Source organism: Anas platyrhynchos, chromosome 13 (assembly GCF_047663525.1).
Source record: "Anas platyrhynchos isolate ZD024472 breed Pekin duck chromosome 13, IASCAAS_PekinDuck_T2T, whole genome shotgun sequence".
Classification (NCBI taxonomy): Eukaryota; Metazoa; Chordata; class Aves; order Anseriformes; family Anatidae; genus Anas; species Anas platyrhynchos.
Genome location: NC_092599.1, coordinates 270,409 through 291,799, shown reverse-complemented (window position 1 = coordinate 291,799; position 21,391 = coordinate 270,409). Strand labels below are relative to the sequence as shown.

At 40.5% G+C, this 21,391-nt stretch overlaps 1 protein-coding gene across 3 annotated transcripts in view; it reads right to left on the bottom strand.

Moving 5' to 3' along the window:
- Nucleotides 1–21,391, bottom strand: part of FGD5 (FYVE, RhoGEF and PH domain containing 5) — a 101,242-nt gene that overhangs the window by 18,363 nt on the left and 61,488 nt on the right. For 2 of the 3 annotated variants that reach the window (XM_027467797.3, XM_027467800.3), the window contains exons 8-12: nt 19,568–19,655; nt 16,631–16,681; nt 13,986–14,044; nt 6,392–6,463; nt 4,625–4,693 (exon numbers count right to left, since the gene is read on the bottom strand). In XM_027467797.3, the coding sequence (XP_027323598.1) occupies nt 4,625–4,693; nt 6,392–6,463; nt 13,986–14,044; nt 16,631–16,681; nt 19,568–19,655 (339 nt within the window). The remainder of the gene's footprint in view (nt 1–4,624; nt 4,694–6,391; nt 6,464–13,985; nt 14,045–16,630; nt 16,682–19,567; nt 19,656–21,391) is intronic. The other variant, XM_072044560.1, reaches the window with a different exon arrangement.

The window sequence follows — 21,391 nt, the reverse complement described above, 5'->3', positions numbered from 1 at the left end:
CAACTTTAAAATGAACATTGCCACTAATGTGGGGCAAAATATATCGGAGTGACTTTCTCTAAAGCATCTTACTTCAAATTTTACTCTTTTAAAAATTGAATTGATTTTAATGAGTAAGATCAACCAATATTGTTGTGGAAAATTATGAAATATTTCATTCTAACATTTTAAAAAGGAAGTTTTATTTTTTGATTCAAATAGTGTTTCTTTTTGTTTAGGATTTTATATCAGTTAAAATTAAAGGATGATAAGTGAAAGGACTATATAGGCATCCCTAAGATTAAATAAACTATTTGATTTTCATCTATTATACATTGCTTAGTGGAAGGAAAAAAAAAAAAAAAAAAAAGAGAGAGAGAGAGAGATTTGGTTCTCCATTATTTTTAGCAAAAAGACTCCCAAGCTTCCAAGCTTTCCTTCACTGACCACTCTAGGGTTCAGTTCTCTGTGGCCTTCTAGTAAGTTATAATTGATGCAGAATTTAAAGCTCTTTTAATATAACACTTTTAAACTGAGGGTATTAAAACATACTATCAAGTCAGAAAGGACATCTCAGACTCTAGTCTCCATCTAGTCTGAAGTGGAGTATTTACTCCTTTGCAACAAAACAATAGAATTTCCTTAGAACAGGGTGACAAATGGCTTGTCACTGTATTTTTATGCCATTTGCTTAGTGCTCCATAATTTACCTTTCCTGCTAACATTAGTCCAACCATCTCAGTGACACCTGCACAGTACTGACCACGTGATGATTCCTAGTTTAATTACAGCTATCCATAAACAGAAAACTCATCACAACCTGCTGAACACTGAGCATCTATGAGGCTAAGCTAGCAAAACCTGAGCAAATGTAAACCTCACTGTAAAGCAGTTGTAGGTGCCAGTACTTGAGGCTTGTTTCAAACCACAAGAAAAGGTAACTAATTATGAGCACTAAGCCCAAGAAAGTGAAATCCTAAGAGAGATCTTTAGGATTCTGGTGTAATGTGCTACTGGGTTTCTTGGACAGAAAACCCCATTTAACTTATTTATTTAAAAAGTTATGTGTTTCTTTACAAAGCAACTCATCCTTTTATTACTGTTGATTAAGAAAGAAACCTTGATGCCTACCGTTGTCATGGCAGCTCAAATCAATATCCCAAGATTTTATTAAACATTAATGATGACTTTGTTTTATAGTTGCCCAGGAGAGGCTTTTTACCTCCTTCTGCTTTTTTGCCCAGTATATAAAGGTAGGCTGTGATTCTAATTGCGATCCCACCAGCCACAGCTTGTCACAATGAAATTATGACAAATATTTCAAAGCTTGCTAGGCAAAGCACACAGATTTTCATGAAGAAAGGGTTTACATTCGCTGCTGTTTCCTTTGCCATGTCTACACTGGAGACCTGAGTGGTGGCTGTATGAATGGTATACACAGAACTAGCTTGAGTACCTGGGGCTCATGCATCCTCCTGCTTCGTGCTGCACATTGTTCCCTGTGAGGAATGTGATACAATCCGATCTTGTAGCCCCTCAGGAATCTGTGGTGAAAGAGCTTGACTGCCACAACCCCCAAGTACTTCCCATTAGTTTTTGGGTTTTACACACTTTGTCTTTGCCAGAAAAGTTTTGGAACAGCTGGGATTCCCAAACTGTATACATATTGCTACAGGAGTAAATACTCCTTTTCTACACTACCACATGCACACACAGTCCTCAAAACATAACACAGAGAAAGAGGGATATTTCTGCTCTTTCCTTTTTTCTCTTACTGCTTTTTTTTTTTTTCTCCTTCTTTTTATAATTCCCTCTGTTGTAATGGGAACCCAGTAGAATTAGATGTCAGACCAAATTGTCTAATTTATGGTGTTCAAATGTAATGATCCAAACAAGCTTACACCATGCTGAATGGCTGGTGCCTGTATGTAGTGCACTCTGTGTCTAAAAACTCCTACCATGTTTGTTTTTTTTTCTGAATATTTTAAAGGATAGTTCCTTGTGAACCCTGTGCTGTTTGATTTAAGTGTTAAACATCCTCTGAGTGTCAGTGGAGCAGCCTGAACATGTGGTGGGGCTGCATTTTCTAGGCTCTGACTCAGAAACCTCCCCTATACTCCAGCCCTGCTGGCTAGCCCATTAGACAATCTCCCATTCGATAGCAGCTTCCCACACTCCATTTGCAGCACAAGTTGTCTTTGTAGAGGAATTCTTGGAAGGGTGAGATAAGAGACAGTGTCTGAGTTGCAAAGTTCTGTGGTTGGGGGGCAGTCAGGGGCCTGCCAGCATCAGCAGCCCCATACTGCACTGCAAAGAGGCCCCAACATCCTTGTAAACAGAGACTGGACTCAGGAAACAGGCGCCCAGCAAAGCTCACCAAACATCCTGCCAGGAAACACCACGTTCAACAATATCATCAGCCTGTACAAAACAGTCAGCTCAAGTAAACTTGTGATACACATGGTGTACACCTCAAAAGCCCCTAAACACATGTGCTACACACTCATGCATACAGGACCTGTGCACAGATTTACAATTCTTACATACTCAGAGCACAAGTGTGCATACCACCAAAGCACAACCTGAATGCAAAGGCCAAAGAAGAGTTTGGCACACACCCAATTTTTATGGTACATTTTAACTACAACTTTAATTGGATGGGCTCATCTCCTGAGATGTTTACGGACTAAATTCTCAGACTTAGCCTTCAATGTACACTCTTCCGATGAAATTTTCTCCTGGTCTTGGGCTTGACTCAGCTATAGACAAAGTTCATTACAAAGAACTTCAAAAACGGTGTAAAAATGTTTTGGATAGATAAGGTAAACACTTATTTCATCTAAACCAAACCACACCTGTACATACTCGCATCTGATAATCGTTTGGAGTGGCAACTGAAGCATCATAAAATATATATAATTAAAAACAACAACAACAACAAACCAATCAGTGTGAATGGTTTTTGATAAATACATCAGGGTAAATTCATCTCCTACCCGTATATTACCATGTCTTCAAAGGATTTAGGTACGGTCCTTATAATATGAAGGAGTTAAACAAATGTAGATTTTAAGAGACAATATTTAGAGGGTTATTGTAGTCTTGAGGGTTTGTGTTTGTTTTTCTTTCCCTTGGACATCTGTATCAAGATAGAACATGGGTTAGGCTAGATGTGCTGCCAAAGGGAAGGGTATGTTCATGCATATCTTAGCTGTTACAAAAAGGTGTCAGCAGTGATGGATGGTGGGGGCCTTAAGACTGATGTAGCAAAGGTGCTACATGCAAAGATAGAATATGTTGGTAGAGTTGTGCAGTAGTTATCTTAATGTATTCATAGACTGAATAGTCCATTAAACACTTGAGTGGTGGTGGCATAACAGATACTTCACAGTATTAGGAGATAATGCAAAACCATTCAGATGTTAATGTAGGAATTGCCACATTCCACACTGGTTCTGTTTCCTGCATTTTCACCATCCTGCTCGTGTACAAGTAGAAAATGTTAATAAGAAGAAAAAAATAAGAATTAATGGCAAAATGTATGCCTTCTATAATAAACCTCTCACAATGGTCCCTGGGTGAAATGCTGTCAGCACTTACAGAGGCCACAGCAAGTATGTATTCCAGACATGTAACCCCCTTATTTTAAAATGAAGTCTGCAAACAAGTACTTTGATGTTAATTCCAGCAGTAAGGCTCAGTACTTTATGGTGCTTTTCCAGGAAGGAGATTCTAAAATCTCTACACTTCTACAGAATTTTTCAAACATTAACAGGTAAGCATCACAAATCCTATGACAGGCAAATATTATTTTCCCCTTCATATAGATAAAAGCATAAAAATAACTGTGATTATACAATAAGCTAGCTGCAAAGTTGAGAACAATGCTCAGGAGCATGGAGTCTCAATGTAGTGTATACAGCCCAATGTAGTGTATAAAGTAAAAGAGAAAGCATGGGTGTTAACAGCAGATCTCCCAAATGGTGGGTTTTCATCTCTTTTGATTTGTGAATACTTAAAATTTTCCAGTAACTGATAACTGGTTAATTTTTCTTAACTATCTTAGAAGAATTGCAAACCCTCATCGAAAACTGCTGCTTCAATCAACAGAGATCTGGAGATGTGTGTTCAGAGGGACTATACCCAGGTGGTGCACACAATTATCAGGTTATTTACAAAGACATGGACATCAGGAGCTAAAACCTAGCCATAGAGCTTCAAGGATACCAAACTCACCCAAAGACAGCTTTCCTAAACTTTACCGGTAGTGTTCTCTATTGTTTCTGGTAAGACCTCCTAAGGCTTTAGAGGTAGATTTTTAAGTATGAGGCTTAATTGTTGAAAGTATTCCTCCCAAGCACCTTGGAAACCTCCTTTGCAGAATTATGGCCTAGTAGTCAAGGCTGAATGGAGCTGTGGTACAAATGGAGGGCTGCACAGCACTTACTCTTATATGCAGGGCCAATGAGTACATGTGTGAAAGAGGCTACAGTCTTCTGTGTCTTGTTAGCAACAGAAACCCACTTACCACATCACTGCTTACAGTTAAATGACTCGCAGCCCTGAAATCTCTTCCCTGGTTTACAGCTGTGTAAGCACAGGAGAAGATATGAAAGAGATAGTAAAAATGTGAAAGAAATCCTACCAAGAACAAATGCCGAGGGTGCTTGTTTTTCCCAGAGACTTTCATCAATGTTCCCTCTTTTACAAAGACCTAAAAGGAAAAAAACAAAAACAAAACAAACAAACAAACAAACAAACAAAAAAACACACTTGTAATCCTGAGACTGCATTCTGAAACTTTCTGAGAAAAGAGAACATTCCTCATGTAGAAGGAGGCACTCTTAACTGCTTTCATCAGCCTAGTAACAGATGGATACCTCAACATCTGCTTCTAGCCTGACTTTATGGCTTGCATTTGTATCAGTACTGAATGGCTTGGAAACCCATGTGTCAGACACCAGGCAGTACTCAGCCCACTGCGTCTGCACCATGGACTGCAAGGAGACTGTCACAGATTTCAAAAGTAACATATAAAGGGCTTCAGAAAAGAACTCATTCTCTGATTATGAAAAATAGACAAACTAAAAAGAAATGCTGAAACCTTTTCACATCCATACTATGCCTACATTAAACCTGAGTATGTTTGCAAGCATAATACCTTGTCTGTCCATATTGTTACTATGTGTGTAAACAGGACTGTACAGGTAACCAGCTAAAACAACGTACTCAAACTTAATTTCAATAACATTTGAAAAGGTCTAAAATAATTAAAGCAGCAGTGGATTTACAGACATCTACTCTTTTCTAATGGAGAGCAGGATCTGTTGTAATTTTCTACTCTAGAATTGCGCTGAGGTTTGCAGAATTTATTAATTCACTACTTGGCAAGGACAAGTGAGGATACTGACGTTGGAGGAAAAAATAAGAGGATCACTGCAATGTTTGGTTGATGAGGATTCACAGACTAAGAGTATGCATGCCTTGAAAATTTCTTCATGAGTTTTGTTAAGGACAGTAGTGGGATGAAGGGGAATTTAGGGTTGCAGAACTCTAGAAAGAAATCTTTTCAAGTGTAGAGGCAGGTTGGGCCTGAGGAAACTGGAAAGGTTTGAAAGAAAGGAGGATAAATTTGTATTTGATGTGAATGGCAAGACACAGCTATATAATTTCCCACTTTCTGTTCATGTGTTGCTTAAAAGTGATGTCTTGCATTAAAAGTTGCAAGTTTAGGCTGTGAATTAGGAGATTTCTTCTCAGAAAGAGCAGTCAGGCATTGGAACGGGTTGCCCAGGGAGGTGGTGGAGTCACCATCCCCGGGGTTGTTCAAAGAAAGGTTGGACCTGGTGCTTAGAGATGTGGTTTAGTGGGTGACATTGGTGGTAGGGGGATGGTTGGACCAGATGATATTGGAGGTCTTTTCCAACCTTAATGATTCTGTGATTCTATGAAAAGACTAACTGCAGAATGGTAAGAATAGAAAACTGAAAATAGGTAATTTCCCCTGATTTAGGGATCTAACCTACCCAAAAAAATTTGAGCCTTTCCAGGCTGTAAGGAATTTCTGCTCGTACTTCAAACCTTTCAACAAGAATATGTAAGAAGGAAAACAGCAGCTCCTCCAAAACACACTACATGGGGTGACTGAGGACAGCTGGAGTGAAAAATCAAATAGCCGTTCTGTGTAAAAACGGCTAATGCCTGTCTTTGCAAGTGCAAGGCTCTCAACATGCAGTGCTCCTGAACACTACCAGAGTGATGGCTTTTTACATAAACCAGTGCTACAACTCTTATCACAGTGGGTCAGTAAACAACACCTGTAGATGTCTGAAATCTGGCCATCCACAGAGGCAGAGATAAAGCTGGCCAGAAACAATGTCCTTATCAGCATAGGTCTGCCTGCAGTACTCACCCTTCCTGGCTGGAGGAGGCCCCTCTGCCCCCTCACACTGTACTCAATGTGTACCAGCTTCTGCAGGTTTTCCTAAGAGAGAGAAACAACATTTAGGAGACCACATGGTGATTGCTTTTAGAAAAGCAGGCAAACCTTCCCTCAACCCTCCTCACCATTTTATTTCTCAAACGCATTAAAGTAATATTACTGAACTGGGTTTCAGAGAGAATTGAGCTCATGGAATTTAGGTGCACAAAGTCTTCTTCCAGCCTCATAGGTTTTATGAAACCTTATCACCTGCATTCACATCTGCTTGGCCTTCTACACTCCTGTCATTTTTGATACTTCTTTAGCACTTCCTCTGTACCTCAGTTCACTTTCAAAAGAGCCTGCTTACTCCATGCAGTATTTATACTTTGGTCTCTTTGCTGACTTTCTTTCTCTTGGAACCAGTAAACTGGAAACAGAGACAAAGTATAATATCTGCTCCAAAGGCTTGTTCATTAGTGGCATGACATAGATAATCCAAAGCATGATTTGATACAAGAAGATCATTGCTAGGATTATCTGGAGGTTTATATTCTGTGCTAACAGATTAGTGACTTTGCACTACGGAATCTGGAAGTTAACTAGTAAGCAGGCAATACAGTTGCATCTCTTTTTTGATACTTTGCAAAGATCAGGAAGCCCATTATCAAACTCTGATGCTACTATCTGCCTACTTGACTTGAGAGCACAGACAGTGGGCACTGGCATGTGGCATGAATTTATCTAAAAAGATGGTAAATAAATTTAATCTAACTAAGCTTCTGCTCTCATAAAAAGATTGTATTGGATAGAAGAGGGGTCTGTATATGTGAAATATTGTTAGTCTTTTCAAATCTCCTTCCACTTAGTAGTTAATGCTGCTAAAACCCAAGCTTGTACGTAGGATTCAGCCGTGGTTTTAACTAGTCCAGAAAGTAGAATGGGCTGCACAGCAGCAATCACTAGAATATGTCTAAAAGTTATGTCTCTTTTGTCCAAGTTAGCCATTGTGTCCTAAGTCCTCAGTTACATACACAGAAAAACTACAAACTAAGGACCACATTTTATATACCTTCATCACCTGGAAGCCCTTGACAACTGTTTTCTGCTATGGCAGATAATAGTTTCTTTACCTGTGCTCCATTGACTGTCCTTAAGCTATCCCTGGGCTTAGTTAGACTCTATAGATTAAACAATGTAATCAAGGATATATCTACCTGATTGATACAAATCAGTGGTGCCTATAGAATCAGCTAATTAAGAAAGCTATCACAGATAACAGAAGGAGCACGTCCATATCAGCATGATGGTCTGTCAAGGCTAATATATGCTGGATTTCATCTATCAATTAATGTAGCTATCTCAGCTTGCTTTTTGAGATAAGCCTGAAATACCTGTGTATGTTACTGCTCTGAAGAAATATTACACTTGTTAAACATGATATTAGGTTCAGTAACCACATACCAAACACACTGAAACACCTACAAGCCTTGAGTAACTCAGGGCTGCATTGTGACCATGCAATATAACTGGCAGTTGATGCACTTTCAGCCATCAAGTATCTCTTTTGCAATGCAGAAACTAACAAATGGAATTTTTTAGGTCACTTCAGAAATAATATAGGCTAGCAAAATGGAAACTATATATAAACTAATAGCACAGGAAACACCAGGGATCATAAGACAGCTGAAATTTGCAAAAGAAGATTGCAAAGGTCCCATAACTAAAGGGTATTTTAGCCCTTGCAAAACTTGTCAAATTGACAGCTTCCATAATGAAGCCCCATTCTTCATAGGATGGGTTGGGTTGGAAAGGACCTTAAAGATCATCTAATTCCAAACCCCCTTCCATGGGCAGGGACACCTCCTACCACACCAGGTTGCTCAAAGCCCCAGCCAGCCTGGCCTTGGACACTTCCAGGGATGGGGCATCCACAGCTCCTCTGGGCAGCCTATGCCAATGCCTCAGAAACTGATTAAAGAATTTCTTCCTAATATGTAATCTTAGTCTACTCTCTCTTAGTTTAAAGCTGTTGTCCCTTGTCCTATCACCACATTAAATGACAAAGAGCTCATCCCCAGCTTTCCTGCAGCTCCCTTCAGGTACTGTAAGGCCACTGTAAGGTCTCCCTGTAGCCTTCTTTTCTCCAGGTTGAACAACACCAACTTCGTCAGCCTGTCTTCAAAGGAGAGGTGCTCCAGCATCTTGATCATCTTTGTGGTCCTCCTTTTGATTCATTCTAATAGCTCCATGTTCTTCTTGTGCTGGGGGCCCTGGAGCTGAACGCAGTGCTCCTGGTGGGTCTCACAAGAGCAGAGTAGAGGGACAGAATCCTCTCCCTTGCCCTGATGGCCATGCTGCTTTTGATGCAGCCCAGGGTATGGTTGGCTTTCTGGGCTACAAGTGCGCATTGCTGCCTCATGTTGAGCTCATCCACCAACATCCCCAGGTCCTTCTCCTCAGGGCTGCTTTCAATCCATTCTCCAAGCAGTCCGTATTTGTGCTTGGGATTGCCCCAACCCAGATGCAGGACCTTGCACGTGGCCTTGTTTGAATCTCATTAAGTTCATACAGGCCAACCTCTCAAGCCTGTCCAGGGTCCTCTATGTGGCATCCCTTCCCTCACAGGTTGGTGTTGTCAGCAAACTTGCTGAGGACACTCAACCCCACCTCATATCCAGAAGAAGCAGTGTCTTCTTGTGAGTACACTCCCGGTAAGTGTTAGTAGTACTCAGTGGGGTTTCTACAAGAGAGAGGGGAGAACTCAGTTGCTGCAGATCAAACACACCACAGCTTCTCTGAGGACTTCTGGTAGGGGTGCCTGTAATAATGCTGACTTTTGCAATATAGACACATGTTCACCAGGAAATGGACAGAGATGTATCAGACTCATTTCCTGTAGGAAGTCAAATGATCATCACACGTGAAGGACTGTGATTTATCTGGAAATGTAAGAAGCTGAGGAGGACATAGTTTTCTTATGGCTCCCTAAAAAAACTCTTTATATAGTTTTCTTCATTTTGCTCAAAACTCCGATCATTCTCCTTTCAAATACCCTTCACAAGCAATGATTCAAAAATGAAGACAAAGCTCCACCCACTTAGTACTGAAGATGTGGGGTGACTGAAATCCTTCTCTAAACAGGTTAGCAGTGGACTGCAACTTCCATGAGGCAAGGAATATATTTTCATAGTGTCTATGAAGGGGCTCTGCATCCCAAAGAAATTCACCAGCTGTTAAGAGCAACAATGATTTACAATTCTCAGCATCTCAGGGCCTCTAACAGGTTGTAGAAGTTCAGAGAGCAATGCAAACCCTGTTTAGTTCAAGTAGTGAATGTCTCCTAGAGTTACAGATATACTTAGTACTATGTGGTGATGATATGCCTTATGCCTCTGTTTATGTATCTATGAATTGCAAATAATATTTTTCTACTTGATAAAAATGCTATGGAGATAGCTAATATAACAAAGTATCTGAAAATCCTGGGTTAATAATTCTGAGGGGAAAAAATGCTGTAGTGTTATTACAAAGCAAAAAAGCTAATAATGAATCTTTGATATTCTGCAGAAAACATAGATAATAATTCAGTGTTCTTGTCAGATTTTTGGACTGTAGTTTGATGAGTTAATAAATGGTAGCAGAAATCTTCCTCTTTCCAGGTACATGTCAAATCTAAATTATTACTTCGAACATCAGCTGGGTATATGCCAAGTTATAAATGTTCTATATTGACTGACACTGTTCAGTTTGCTCTATAATTAGAGTCATTTTTTAAATTCTTTGCATTTTTGAAAATCTGAGAGAAAGAACAGAATTGCTGGTTATGGATTTTATGTATGTTATATTAATTCAGGAGGACAATCTCTGATTTAACAGAATACTGAATTTTGATTCTCATGAACAGGCCTCTTCTCAAAACCCGCAGCATTCACACAGATGGGAAAAAAGGAAACTTTATTTCATCTCTTCTAGGCCATAGCTTCAAAAAGAGCAGATGTGCTCTGATGATATGATAAAAATGAAGTGTAAAAATCAATGTGGAATGTGTGATGAATTTTTTCCAACACGGTCATTATTAATAGCAATTATCAATAAAGTCTATTGCATCCGTAAAACTCAGAGGATATAGTGATGTTCTTCAAATGAAAGCATATAATCATTGCACAGTAATGCAACACAGTAAATGTAAGTCTATCCCTCAAAATATGGAAGAGCTACAAGCTAACCACTACCACTTCAAATGAAGCTCTATGTTCCTTAGCCATAGACATCAGGGAATCTGTATTTGCCCCTTTGACAGCTTTTGCTTACTACCAAATTTAATTCCTGCATGGCTTGTGAGGTGCCTAGAACAGAAGTAGGGAACAGAATTTAGGTGAAATCCAAAATTGGGATATTTGGTTTAAATCAAAGACCATGGTACAGCAAAAACAGAATTCAAACTTTCATGACCATTTTCGCCAGTAATATAACTCCAATATAACTTCAATGCAATATGCAATGGATATCTGATCTTGACCACTTATGTAGACATGCAACTTCAGAAAAAATATTCATACAAATCTTCCATGTATTTGAATAAAATCTAAAGAAGCTGAGGTGTCAGAAAAAGATGTGGAACTGATAGGAACTGAGTTCTTGCATTTCTTAGCCTCCAATATGGGTGTTCCTTAAAGCTCTGAGATTACTGTGGAAACTTGTCCTGAGATCTCAGTTTTATGATGAACTATTTGTTATATTGGTACAAATAATTATGTATTTATTAATGGAAAGTACAACTGTAAATTCTTTCCCTGAGGAGATAGAAAATCAAATCCGTTGAATCCTTTGCTAAGTAAGTACATGGTTTCAGAGTCAATCTGTAAAGTGACCAGATTACGTTTCTTCTTATGTTAAAATTTAAGCTTGTTAGACCACATCCACCCTGTAATCTACATGTGTTCATTTGACTTGGTAACGGTGTAGTGTTTATATAGTAACTAATTATTCATTATTGTCGAACATCTTGGAAACAGTCTGTATAAAACATCATTTCCATGCATCTTGCTTTTCTGCTACGCTTCTTTCTCTCTCCTTTCCATCTTCACCATTTTGTTCGGCTGTAATGCAACTACCATTTCATCTGCAAAAATTTCTTTGCCAACTTTTGTCCCCATCCTACCTAACCATAATGGCTGATGACAAAATAGTTTGTACTGAGAGCTAAAGTGTCTTTAAATAAACTTGAGAGTAAATTACCAAAGAGATCAAGAGTAGCTAAAAGTTTACACTTATCAAAGGTGTTCATGCTGCCTGCTTGCTGAAGCAGAGAGTGTGCTGCTTTGCTTACACATGGCTCATATTTGGAACTTTTCCATAGCAATCAGGGGAAGAAGTGCTGTCTATAAAGGAAGGCTTGGAAGGTTTTGGATTGTCATGGAACCACATTAACACAGCAATTGGGCTGATGTTACTGTGTGAAAGGGAAACGTGTTCTGAGCTAGATGCAGCAGGACAGTGTGGGGTGAAGCCTGAAACAGAAAAGTGGAAATGGACTTAATGGACTTAAACCAAATCAGTAGGTCCAAGCTTTTTTGAAGTTTGCATTGAGTGATAATGTAGATCTGAAAAGAAATCTACTAGTTGGGCTTCATGTTGATCTGTGGTAATTTTGCCAAAGACTTCAGGAGAAGCAGGTTCAGAACCTTGATCTCAATTTCTAGCTATCAGAAGGGAAAAGAGGCAGATCCATGAAGACAGGTTTCCCTACTCAGGAAATAATAAATAGTTTTAACTACAACTTATCTCTTTCTGATATAAATATTACAAGATTTTATTTTTTTCCCTGTCTCTGGCCACGAGGATATCATCACTGAACCTGGTACTCTAAAACAGCCTGTGAACACATGGGCTGCATTTATGACCTTGGCACACATATCAGAGACACGGATTTTAAACCCGCACAGCAGGGATGTTCAGATGTGAGCAAAAGTTGACATTCTTGGCTTTTGGGTTCATCTGCTGCAAGCAGATGCTTCTACTTCTCTCAACAGAGCATGAAAGCTTCAGTTTTAAAAGTTGAAGGGCACCCTGGATTTTGAGACTCTTTCATTTTTACCTCCTGAGCTGCTGCAAAGAACATGCTTCATCAAGTTGACCTACTACATTTTTACCATGTCACACAGTCTGAATTCATTGCCTCACCCAGTGCCTTCATTCCCCATACAGAAGACAAAGGCATTAATGGAAACATGCTGAGCCAGAAGTGCTGGTATGTGGTTATGGTGGCCCCCCAGCATATGTCTTTCCCTATCAGTTCCTGTGCATTCATTCTTTCACCTTTAAAATCCTACCTGAAAACAAATTCTTACTAAGGTGGGTTGATATTTCGTTGCATTTCTTTCCCTTGTTCTCATTAACGCTTATGTGTTTTTCATCTTTGTCCCTTTGATTTTGTGTTTTGGTGTCTGAGTGATTATTAACTACCCTCTCTCTGCTCAGTAAATGAAATAATTAAGTGACTTGACTGCCAACTGTAATTAACCATAGGAAAGGGTGTTTGCAAAGCTGGAGACCTTTAATTTAGCAAAGGCACAACAAAATCCCAATACAGGATGTTAGAGTCAGAAATGTAGGTACTTTTCACTAACTACTTCAGGTGGATGCTAGGTCTGTGCAACTGAAGTTGAAGGTCTGCAAACATTAACCTCAGGAGAGAATTTAGCTGCAGGTGTGGGTGGCTAGTATAACAAAATGAAAGACACTGCCTTTAGTTATGATATCATCTGGATGTCCACCAAGTTAGATTCCTCTGGAAGTTAGATTCCTCTGTATTCTTCTGCATCCCGTGTCTGGCAATCTCTGTGCTGTCTCTATGCCTCCTAACACTGCTTATTACTAATGTCAGTAGCAAAACTCTTGTCATCTTACCTAAAAATCAGACCTAGATCCTTGGAAACAAATAGTCATAAGACTAGCTATGTGCAGGCTATCTTTGCCTGTAAATTAGGACTCTAATATCATGTGAGAGGCATTAGTAAGTCACAGTGACCTTATTGGAACTGTTAATTTCTTTGGTGAACTATATAACTTATTTAGATATCTATATCTAAATTTAGATATGAGCTGTAACCTATGAAAGTCTTAGTCTATTTGACTGAACATTTGCAAGACTATAAGCCCAGACCAATTCTTCTGAAGTAAAATAGGATTCCAGAATGGTAGAAAACTTACATACATGAGCTCAGAATGTATCTTTGACAGCACATTTTTGATGTCTTCAGCATTTCATATCTAAAACCATCCCGGACTAGTAATAGAACCATGAAAATTCCCATCTCTCACTTCATTGCACCATATGCCATTTTGGAAATCCTAAGAGGAAGAAAAACTTTGTGCTGCTTCCTACAGTGACTTACATCTTGTACAGCTGCACTAAAGGGCATAGACCTGCTCCATATCTGCAGTGCTCTAAGCCAGACCTATATAAACTTGAGATTCACCCTGGAGGAGGTTTCAGAATTTATCAGATACAGATACATTTCATCAGATGTGCAGAAAAAACACTATTGATTAGGAGAGAGTGCATCATGATAGGACTCACCCCTTGGAGCATGCTCTCGTTGGCTCGGTCTGTGATTTCAGAAACAATGAACAAGGCAGCTGAGGGGTGAAGCAAAGCAAAGACCACAAATCATATAAGAGAGGAGGAAAATAACCCCAGTCCTTTCTGTTTACAAGGACATCTTTAATAAAAAAACAACCCTCCAGCAGCAGCAGCTCCTTAAATATTTCGGCACCACTAGGATGCAAATGCCCAGTAAATTTAGGACCCAGAAGAGTCATCCTGTTGTGCAAAGCTCTGCATCATGCTTGTGTTGACCAAGAGAGCTCATGAGGTTCCTTTTAAGCACAAAATCTTTTTGTAATGTTTTCTAGTTGCAGATTTTTGACATTTGGAGTTTGTGGTGGAGAGAGATTCATGTAATCCATCGTCAAACATCTAAAAGCATGGCAGTCAAGGTGGCTTGTTTCCCCTTACTACCAAGAGAGAGGACAGGCCATCCCTTTCTGACTGACATGTGTGACATAAGTTCTGGCTTCTCCACTGGCAAAAAGCCTGGGCCTGGACATATTTGCTGGCCTTGAGGGCATGTAGTGGGTTTATGTGGCAAGGTTTTGGTAGCAGGGGGCCATAGGGGTGGTTTCTGTGAGAACGATCTAGAAGCTGCCCCATGTTTGGGAAGGGCCCCATTGTTTTCCAGAGCTGAGCCAATAAGCGATGTTGTTTTGCGCCTCTGTGAGAGCATATTTAAGACAGGGAAAAAAACGCTGCGCCACACAGCAGCTGGGAGAGTCAAGGGAGTGAGGAATGGCCTTGCAGGCGCCAAGGTCAGTGTAGAAGGAGGGGGAGAGGTGCTCCAGGCGCCGGAGCAGAAGTCCCCTGCGGCCTGTGGTGAGGACCATGGTGAAGCAGGATGTCCCCCTGCAGCCCATGGAGTACCATGGTGGAGCAGGGTTCCATGCTGCAGCCCGTGGAGGAGACCACGGTGGAGCAGGTGGCCCTGCACCGATGGAGGCTGCCGCCTGTGGAAGACCCCTCCCTGCCGGAGCAGATTCCAGGCCGGACCTGTAGCCCATGGAGAGGAGCCCACGCAGGAGCAGGTGACCTGGCAGGAGCTGCTGCCCGTAGGGGAGCCAGGTGGGAGCAGTTTTCTCCTGAGGGATGGACCCCGTGGCACGGACCCATATCTGGAGCAGTTCTGGAAGAGCTGCTGCCTGTGGGAAGCCCACGCCAGATCAGTTCATCAAGGACTGCATCCCATGGGTGGGACCCCACAGCACAGGGGACGAGAGTGACCGAGAAGGAGCGGCAGAGAAGAAGTGCTGCAGACTGACCATAACCCCTGTTCCCCCGTTCCCCTGCGCCGCTCGGGGGGAGGAGGTGGAAGAGGGTGGATGGGGGGGGAGGTGCTTTTGGTTTCTTTCCTTTGTTTCTCACTACTCTAGCTTGTTAGTAATGAGCAATAAATCTTACTATCTCCTTATGCTGAGTCTGTTTTGCCCGTTACAATAATTATTGTGTGATTTTCTTGTCCTTATCTCAACCTTTGAGCCCTTTTCACATATTTTCTCCCCATTCCTCTTTGAGGAGGGGGAATGAGAGAGCGGCTGTGGTGGAGCTCGGCTGCCCACTCGAGCGGAACCACGACAGGGCAATGGCATAACATACTTTAGGTCCTTATCTCAGATCTCATTTTCTCCTGTGGAACAGGGCATCCTACCCATTTCCAGGTCTAATCTGGGAGCATGCTACCTGTTGCTGGCCAGAAATGTGACAAGTGTGCTAAGGACAAAGAAGATAGGCAAATGTGGCTACAGGGCTTGAATGTCTGCCCTGGCTCTGTTTAAATTACTGCTATAGCTATAATCATTGTCAGTGACAAGGGTCCAAAATTTTGCATGATATACTACTCTTGGTCAGAACAGAATGACCTTTAGTCAGTCTTAGACCTTCTTGCTGTGAGTTGCTTTGTATTCACATTCACTATGACAATAGGTGCACTGGTTTCATTAATACACTACTATTCTTATTTCATCCTGGAAGCTATTCCCACTCAAGCCCAGGCTAAACCTCCCTTTGACTTCAGTGGGAGTAAGACATTTGTGCTTTATCCATCTGATGTGGTGGGAAAGATGGTGTTAGCAACTGAACATCTGGATTTGTTCTTGATTGAGCAGAACAGATCTTTATGTAATGTCTTACAAGTTTACTTAGACTTAAGGAATACAGAAGACAGATACATGATGTCTTCAAAGTTCTGAGAGAACATCAGGTGTACCCAGGATAATGATATCCAAACAAATGGGTGGACCAATCTCAACTGGTTTTACAACGACCAGGTCAAGCACAGGTGGAGCCAAAGAGGTCTAGGATTTTCCAGGTGACTGGGGCTGAAGTACAACGTCAGCACCATGCTTATATACAAGATCATTTCTTCTTCTGTAAGTTAATCATGTCAAAACTATTGGAAGCCCACATATTTCATTGAGAAAAAAAGATAGCATTCTAAATGATTCTAAATGATTCATCTAAATTAGTAGTAAGTTCTTGTAGACCTTACATCTAATTTATAAATACAAAATCTTGAAAATAAACCTGTTCCATATATTTGCAATACAGATCCTGCACCTCTTTAGAAGCAGAGTTAGTGCAGCAGAATTTTTGTTCTACCCATTTCATTTTACCTTGTGTGGCTTCATACTCTGTAGAATCAGGACAAAGATTATTCAAGTAATCTGTAGAAAACAATCAAACACAGACATCCAATAATTAGAATTCAGATCCACATAATCTGTTGTTGGATTAGCTAAAACATAAAATCCTAATGTCCTGTATCACTTTATTCCCAAATAATTAAGTTTATATTGCCTCTTTCCAAAGTGAAACATCTTCAACTGCATTCTACTTTGAGAATCAGTGCAAGAGCATTGATTCAGACATGGACTCACCACATAATTTTTGGCAGGTATAAACCAACAGAGTGACAATAATATTTCCTGGTTTCTCTGCCAAAAGAATTGCTGAGTAGCACCATTTGACAAATAATTGTTCTTCTCAGGAATTCTAGGTTCCCATCTGAATGAATGGTGTTGGCTACAATGACCTATTTTCTCTATTAATATAAAATTTATTACATGAATTCTGTAGACACAAGAAAGAGAGTGGTTCTGTACATGCAGAGTTCAATGATTACTTCTGAACTCCATCACATTCTAAAAAATAGGACTTGCATTTACAGGAATTATTTTTGCATCATCTACAGACCTTTAACTTGTCAGCTTTATTTGCACTGTTTGACTTTAGGGATATGGTTTAGTGGGTGATATTGATGGTAGGGGGATGGTTGGACCAGATGATATTGGAGGTCTTTTCCAACTTTAATGATTCTATGATTCTATGATGAATCATCTGTATGTTTTTGTCTGGGCCTTTATTCCTTTAATGGCTGTACTATATGAGCGCCACCATTTTTAAAGCCTAATCATGAAATACTTTTTTCTTATCTCTCTGATTAATCCAAGCTCCTAAATTCTGCATCCAAGAAACAGGCCCATGGGCTGGAAATTGTGATGCTCATGGATATCCATTCCCTTGAAAGTCCTATCCATATGTGTTGCTCTTTCTGGTGCTATTCTCTCCCTGAAGCCCCCAAATCTGCTTGGCTTCAGTAAAGTGTCTGCCTGCACTCAGGCAGACAGGAAGGGGTTTTGCAGTGCTATCAGGCAATATTTAGCATTGCTTTTTACAGCTGCAAGCTCTGTCCTTGGTTACAGACATTTAACTGAGTGGGCAACTCCTTTTGGCTGTAGTACAGTAACTGGCAACCAATATCCTGATAAAATACCCTTCTTTATCTGGTAGAAACAGCCAGTTATGAACACAAAAAAACACCTGCTTTTTTATTTTTATTTTTTTATTTAACATCACTTAGAGAATTTGAAGGATTGCACTGTTCCAGACTCAACCTGTCCTAGCAGCCAAAGAAGGGCTTGGTTTCATGAGGTGAAGAACTGTAGTAGTAGCTATTTTCTGGAACATTTTGAACCAGCACACCTTATCCCAGAGCACACAAAAGCTTTCATTTTTCCAGTTAGTGCCAGTACCTGGGCACTAAGGAAAAGCTCAAGTTGCTTCAAGCATGGAGGGAACGTCCAGCCACTGAAGCTTCACTCAGACTCTTCCAGCTCTCTCACAAAATACAGTGCTTCATGTTTGTAATTTGCCCCATGGAGCACAGAAATGGACAGAGAAAATGGTGGGGGTATTTCTGACAGGGATGTGACAAGTCCATTTCCTCAGAGGCATTGTTTGTGTGCATGCACTAAAAACACTGTAAGTATCATGTGAGACAACTAATTTCTGCACTGCACTCGTCTGGAAAGTTGCCCTTAATGTAGACACACCCAGGGAGGGAAGCAAGTCAGACAGAGAAAAAGTCCTACTATTGGCATCCGGTGTTCATTTGTATTGCTGCTACTAAAAAAGAAAAGAACAGCTGTGAAAAATGAGTTGCGTCCTTGATCAAAGTGTCTAGAGCAAGATGAAACTGCTGCTAATAGTGCTGTGAATAAAAATTCATATGGTCCCTTTGTTCTACCGTGTTTATAGGAGTCTCTTCTAATATGCCGTACATTTCATCAGCTGTTCAGTATGGGCAGGATTTATAGCTTCCTTTTTACCGTCCCACACATAACTCATCTTGCATCCCTCTCCACCCACACATATACATACTCCTGAAACATTTCACCATCTTTATGTCTATGGATCCCTCCTTTTGTGTTTCAATCTGACAAAATTACATGACAAGACTGAGATTCATTGGCTACATTTCACCATTTCCTTCCATAACCAGTTCATTAGTAACAAACCTGAACTTCACAATTTTTTAGGGCACGCATCCTGCTCCAAAAAGACTGCCCTCTTCACAGCCTTGGCCTTGCTATATTTGCAGTGGCTTGCACAGAATAAGCCACTGGGGAGAACAGAACCACCCACCTTGGAGAGAGTCTGGGTAGGAGAAATATATATGTAAAGTGAATATAAAGGGAAGTTTTTACTGTAAATGTAAGATCTGTAAATGTACTGTTAGTGTAAATCTGGATCTCTGCCTCCTAGGCCATGGAGAAATTGGGTTGCCTTAGGTGTACTGTACATGGTGCTCAGGGTGCAGTACAGGGTACAACTGCTTTGTTGATGGAGGAAGAGGACATGGTGCTTGCCAATGTCATATAGGATACAGTGCAGACTGCCTCCCCTTGCTGGGGACTACTGTGCCCTGCTACCTCTGATAATTGCCTCTGATAATTGCTCTTGACATACATAAAATCAAACCTGTCTGCTGGCAGCAAGGTTCCTAAGTTTTGCCTCTCCTAACTCATGGAAGGGAAAAGCCAGGAAGGAATGGCTAAAAGCATCTGACTTCACACTTTTTAGTGACCTTTTAGTATGGCAGTGCTGAAGAAGTGCCAGGCTCTCTGAATCCTGTATTACGGAGATTGAAGTTCCCGGGAAATCCCATGCAGCTCCAGACCTAATTTAGAGTCATGGCATCAATGTGTAGCACAGGCCAACATGGGACGGTTTCCACTGAATACCTTTGAGAATGATTTAGTTTTACTGACCTGTGAGCAGAACGCGATATTGGAAGACACGCTGCACCACTTTCAAAAGCTGGTGTTTCACACTCTGTGGGCTTCCACCAGAGCTCTTCTGTCCTCAAGGGAAAGGAGAGGAAACACAAAGATCATGGATGTGTGAACTCAGCAGCAAACTGTCACCTCCTCCACCTGATGCGTCCCCTTGATATTTTGCTAACAAATGCACATATTCTATTGAACCATTCTCAATTAACCAAGTCCCTAAGGGGTATTTGTAACTCTAAAGAAGTACTTCTAACAATTTATTTTCTATGGCATCATTTGAAAATAGTTTGGATTCAGAGGGAAAAGGAAAGAAAGTGAACACCATTTAGAAGGTAAACGTTGGATAAAGATTGTAGGGTGGCATATAAAGAGCCTGAAGTATCAGATCTCAGTGAAGCTTGTCACTTTTGTTGTTTTTTTTTTGATTAAAGTTTGTTCTGTTTGCAAATTTTTAGTATCTTATTTCAAGACATGGAATTGAGCAGCATATAGCAAAGCACTTTTCTGTGACGGAGTTGGAACTGAGTGTCTGGAAAGTGTTTACAACAGAACAGAGGGAGCTTGTGATCTAATACACACATGAAGAAGTAACATTTTTCTCTTTTCTTTTTCCCTTTAGATTCAACCCACTGCATATGGCCTCATAAGGTCTTATTTAAAATAGGAAACTTGCTGTGTATCTGTTAAACATTGCAACACTGCTGCAAAACCAACAGCAATCCACAAAACTCAGTCCTTAAAAGCCTCCATCTCCAGAGGCACCAAGAAGCAGAAGCTTGCCAGGACCTGAGCGGAATGGCACAAAACACAGCTGGTTCTTTATGAGGTCTGAGTCTGAAAGCCAGTCAAGTCTCACAGGGTTTCAATGCTCATCAACCAAAACTTCTGCAGTGTTTGCCACTTGTGAAGGGAGACAGGACAAAAGGGGGAATAGGAATCTTAACTGTTTAAAGGAAGTCTGGGAAGAAACAGTATTTTCTCAGGCAGAAAAGATGTTTCATGTTACTGTATTACTCCTCTAACTGACTGACTGCTCTTACTAAATGTGCATTCAGGGTAGTGCTGAGCATTCCCAGCCCCCATACTCAATTCAAAGGTAACAGAAGCAAGATGAGGACCTAAATTCTTTTTTGTTAGACTAGGAAGCTAATAGTGGCCATGTTTTTAAAAATGCTAAATAGAAAAGGTCTGATAGACACCTAACCCAAATTTGTGAGTGTGTGCATGCAAAAGGTCAAGAAGTAACAGAGCTCACTTATTCTAGATTAAAATCCTGATGATCTCATCATAGGTGAAGCTCTAACTGCTTTCTTAGATATAAGAGACAGTTTTTAGGGTTGATATTTAAGACAGAAGTCCACAGACGTGACCAGGAGGGATGCTAGGAATACTGATCATCAGTAGAAAACCTGCGTTTGACAAGCTCATGTTCATAGCAGTATGAGCCATCAGAGCTACCCTCACGTGCTAACAGGAAATTAATGTGGTGACTACAAGGTATCTGTTTGTAAATGCTGACTTCCAAATGTCTTTTGAAATCAATTGTTATCCTTAACGTTTCACATGTGCTGCAGAGAAAAACACAATCCATACTCCTTAGAGCTGGTACTCTAAATAACCCTTAAGGTCCAATCACTAACTTATCCTGCAGACCCTCTTACACCCAAGTAATTGTTATTTCTTTGACCAGATAAAGATAATAAGAAAAATGGATTCTGGATAAACATTAAAGCAGCATTTCTTTGACCGTTTTAGCTCAACAGTATTAATATAGCCCCATTGAACTTTCCATCCACTTATGGC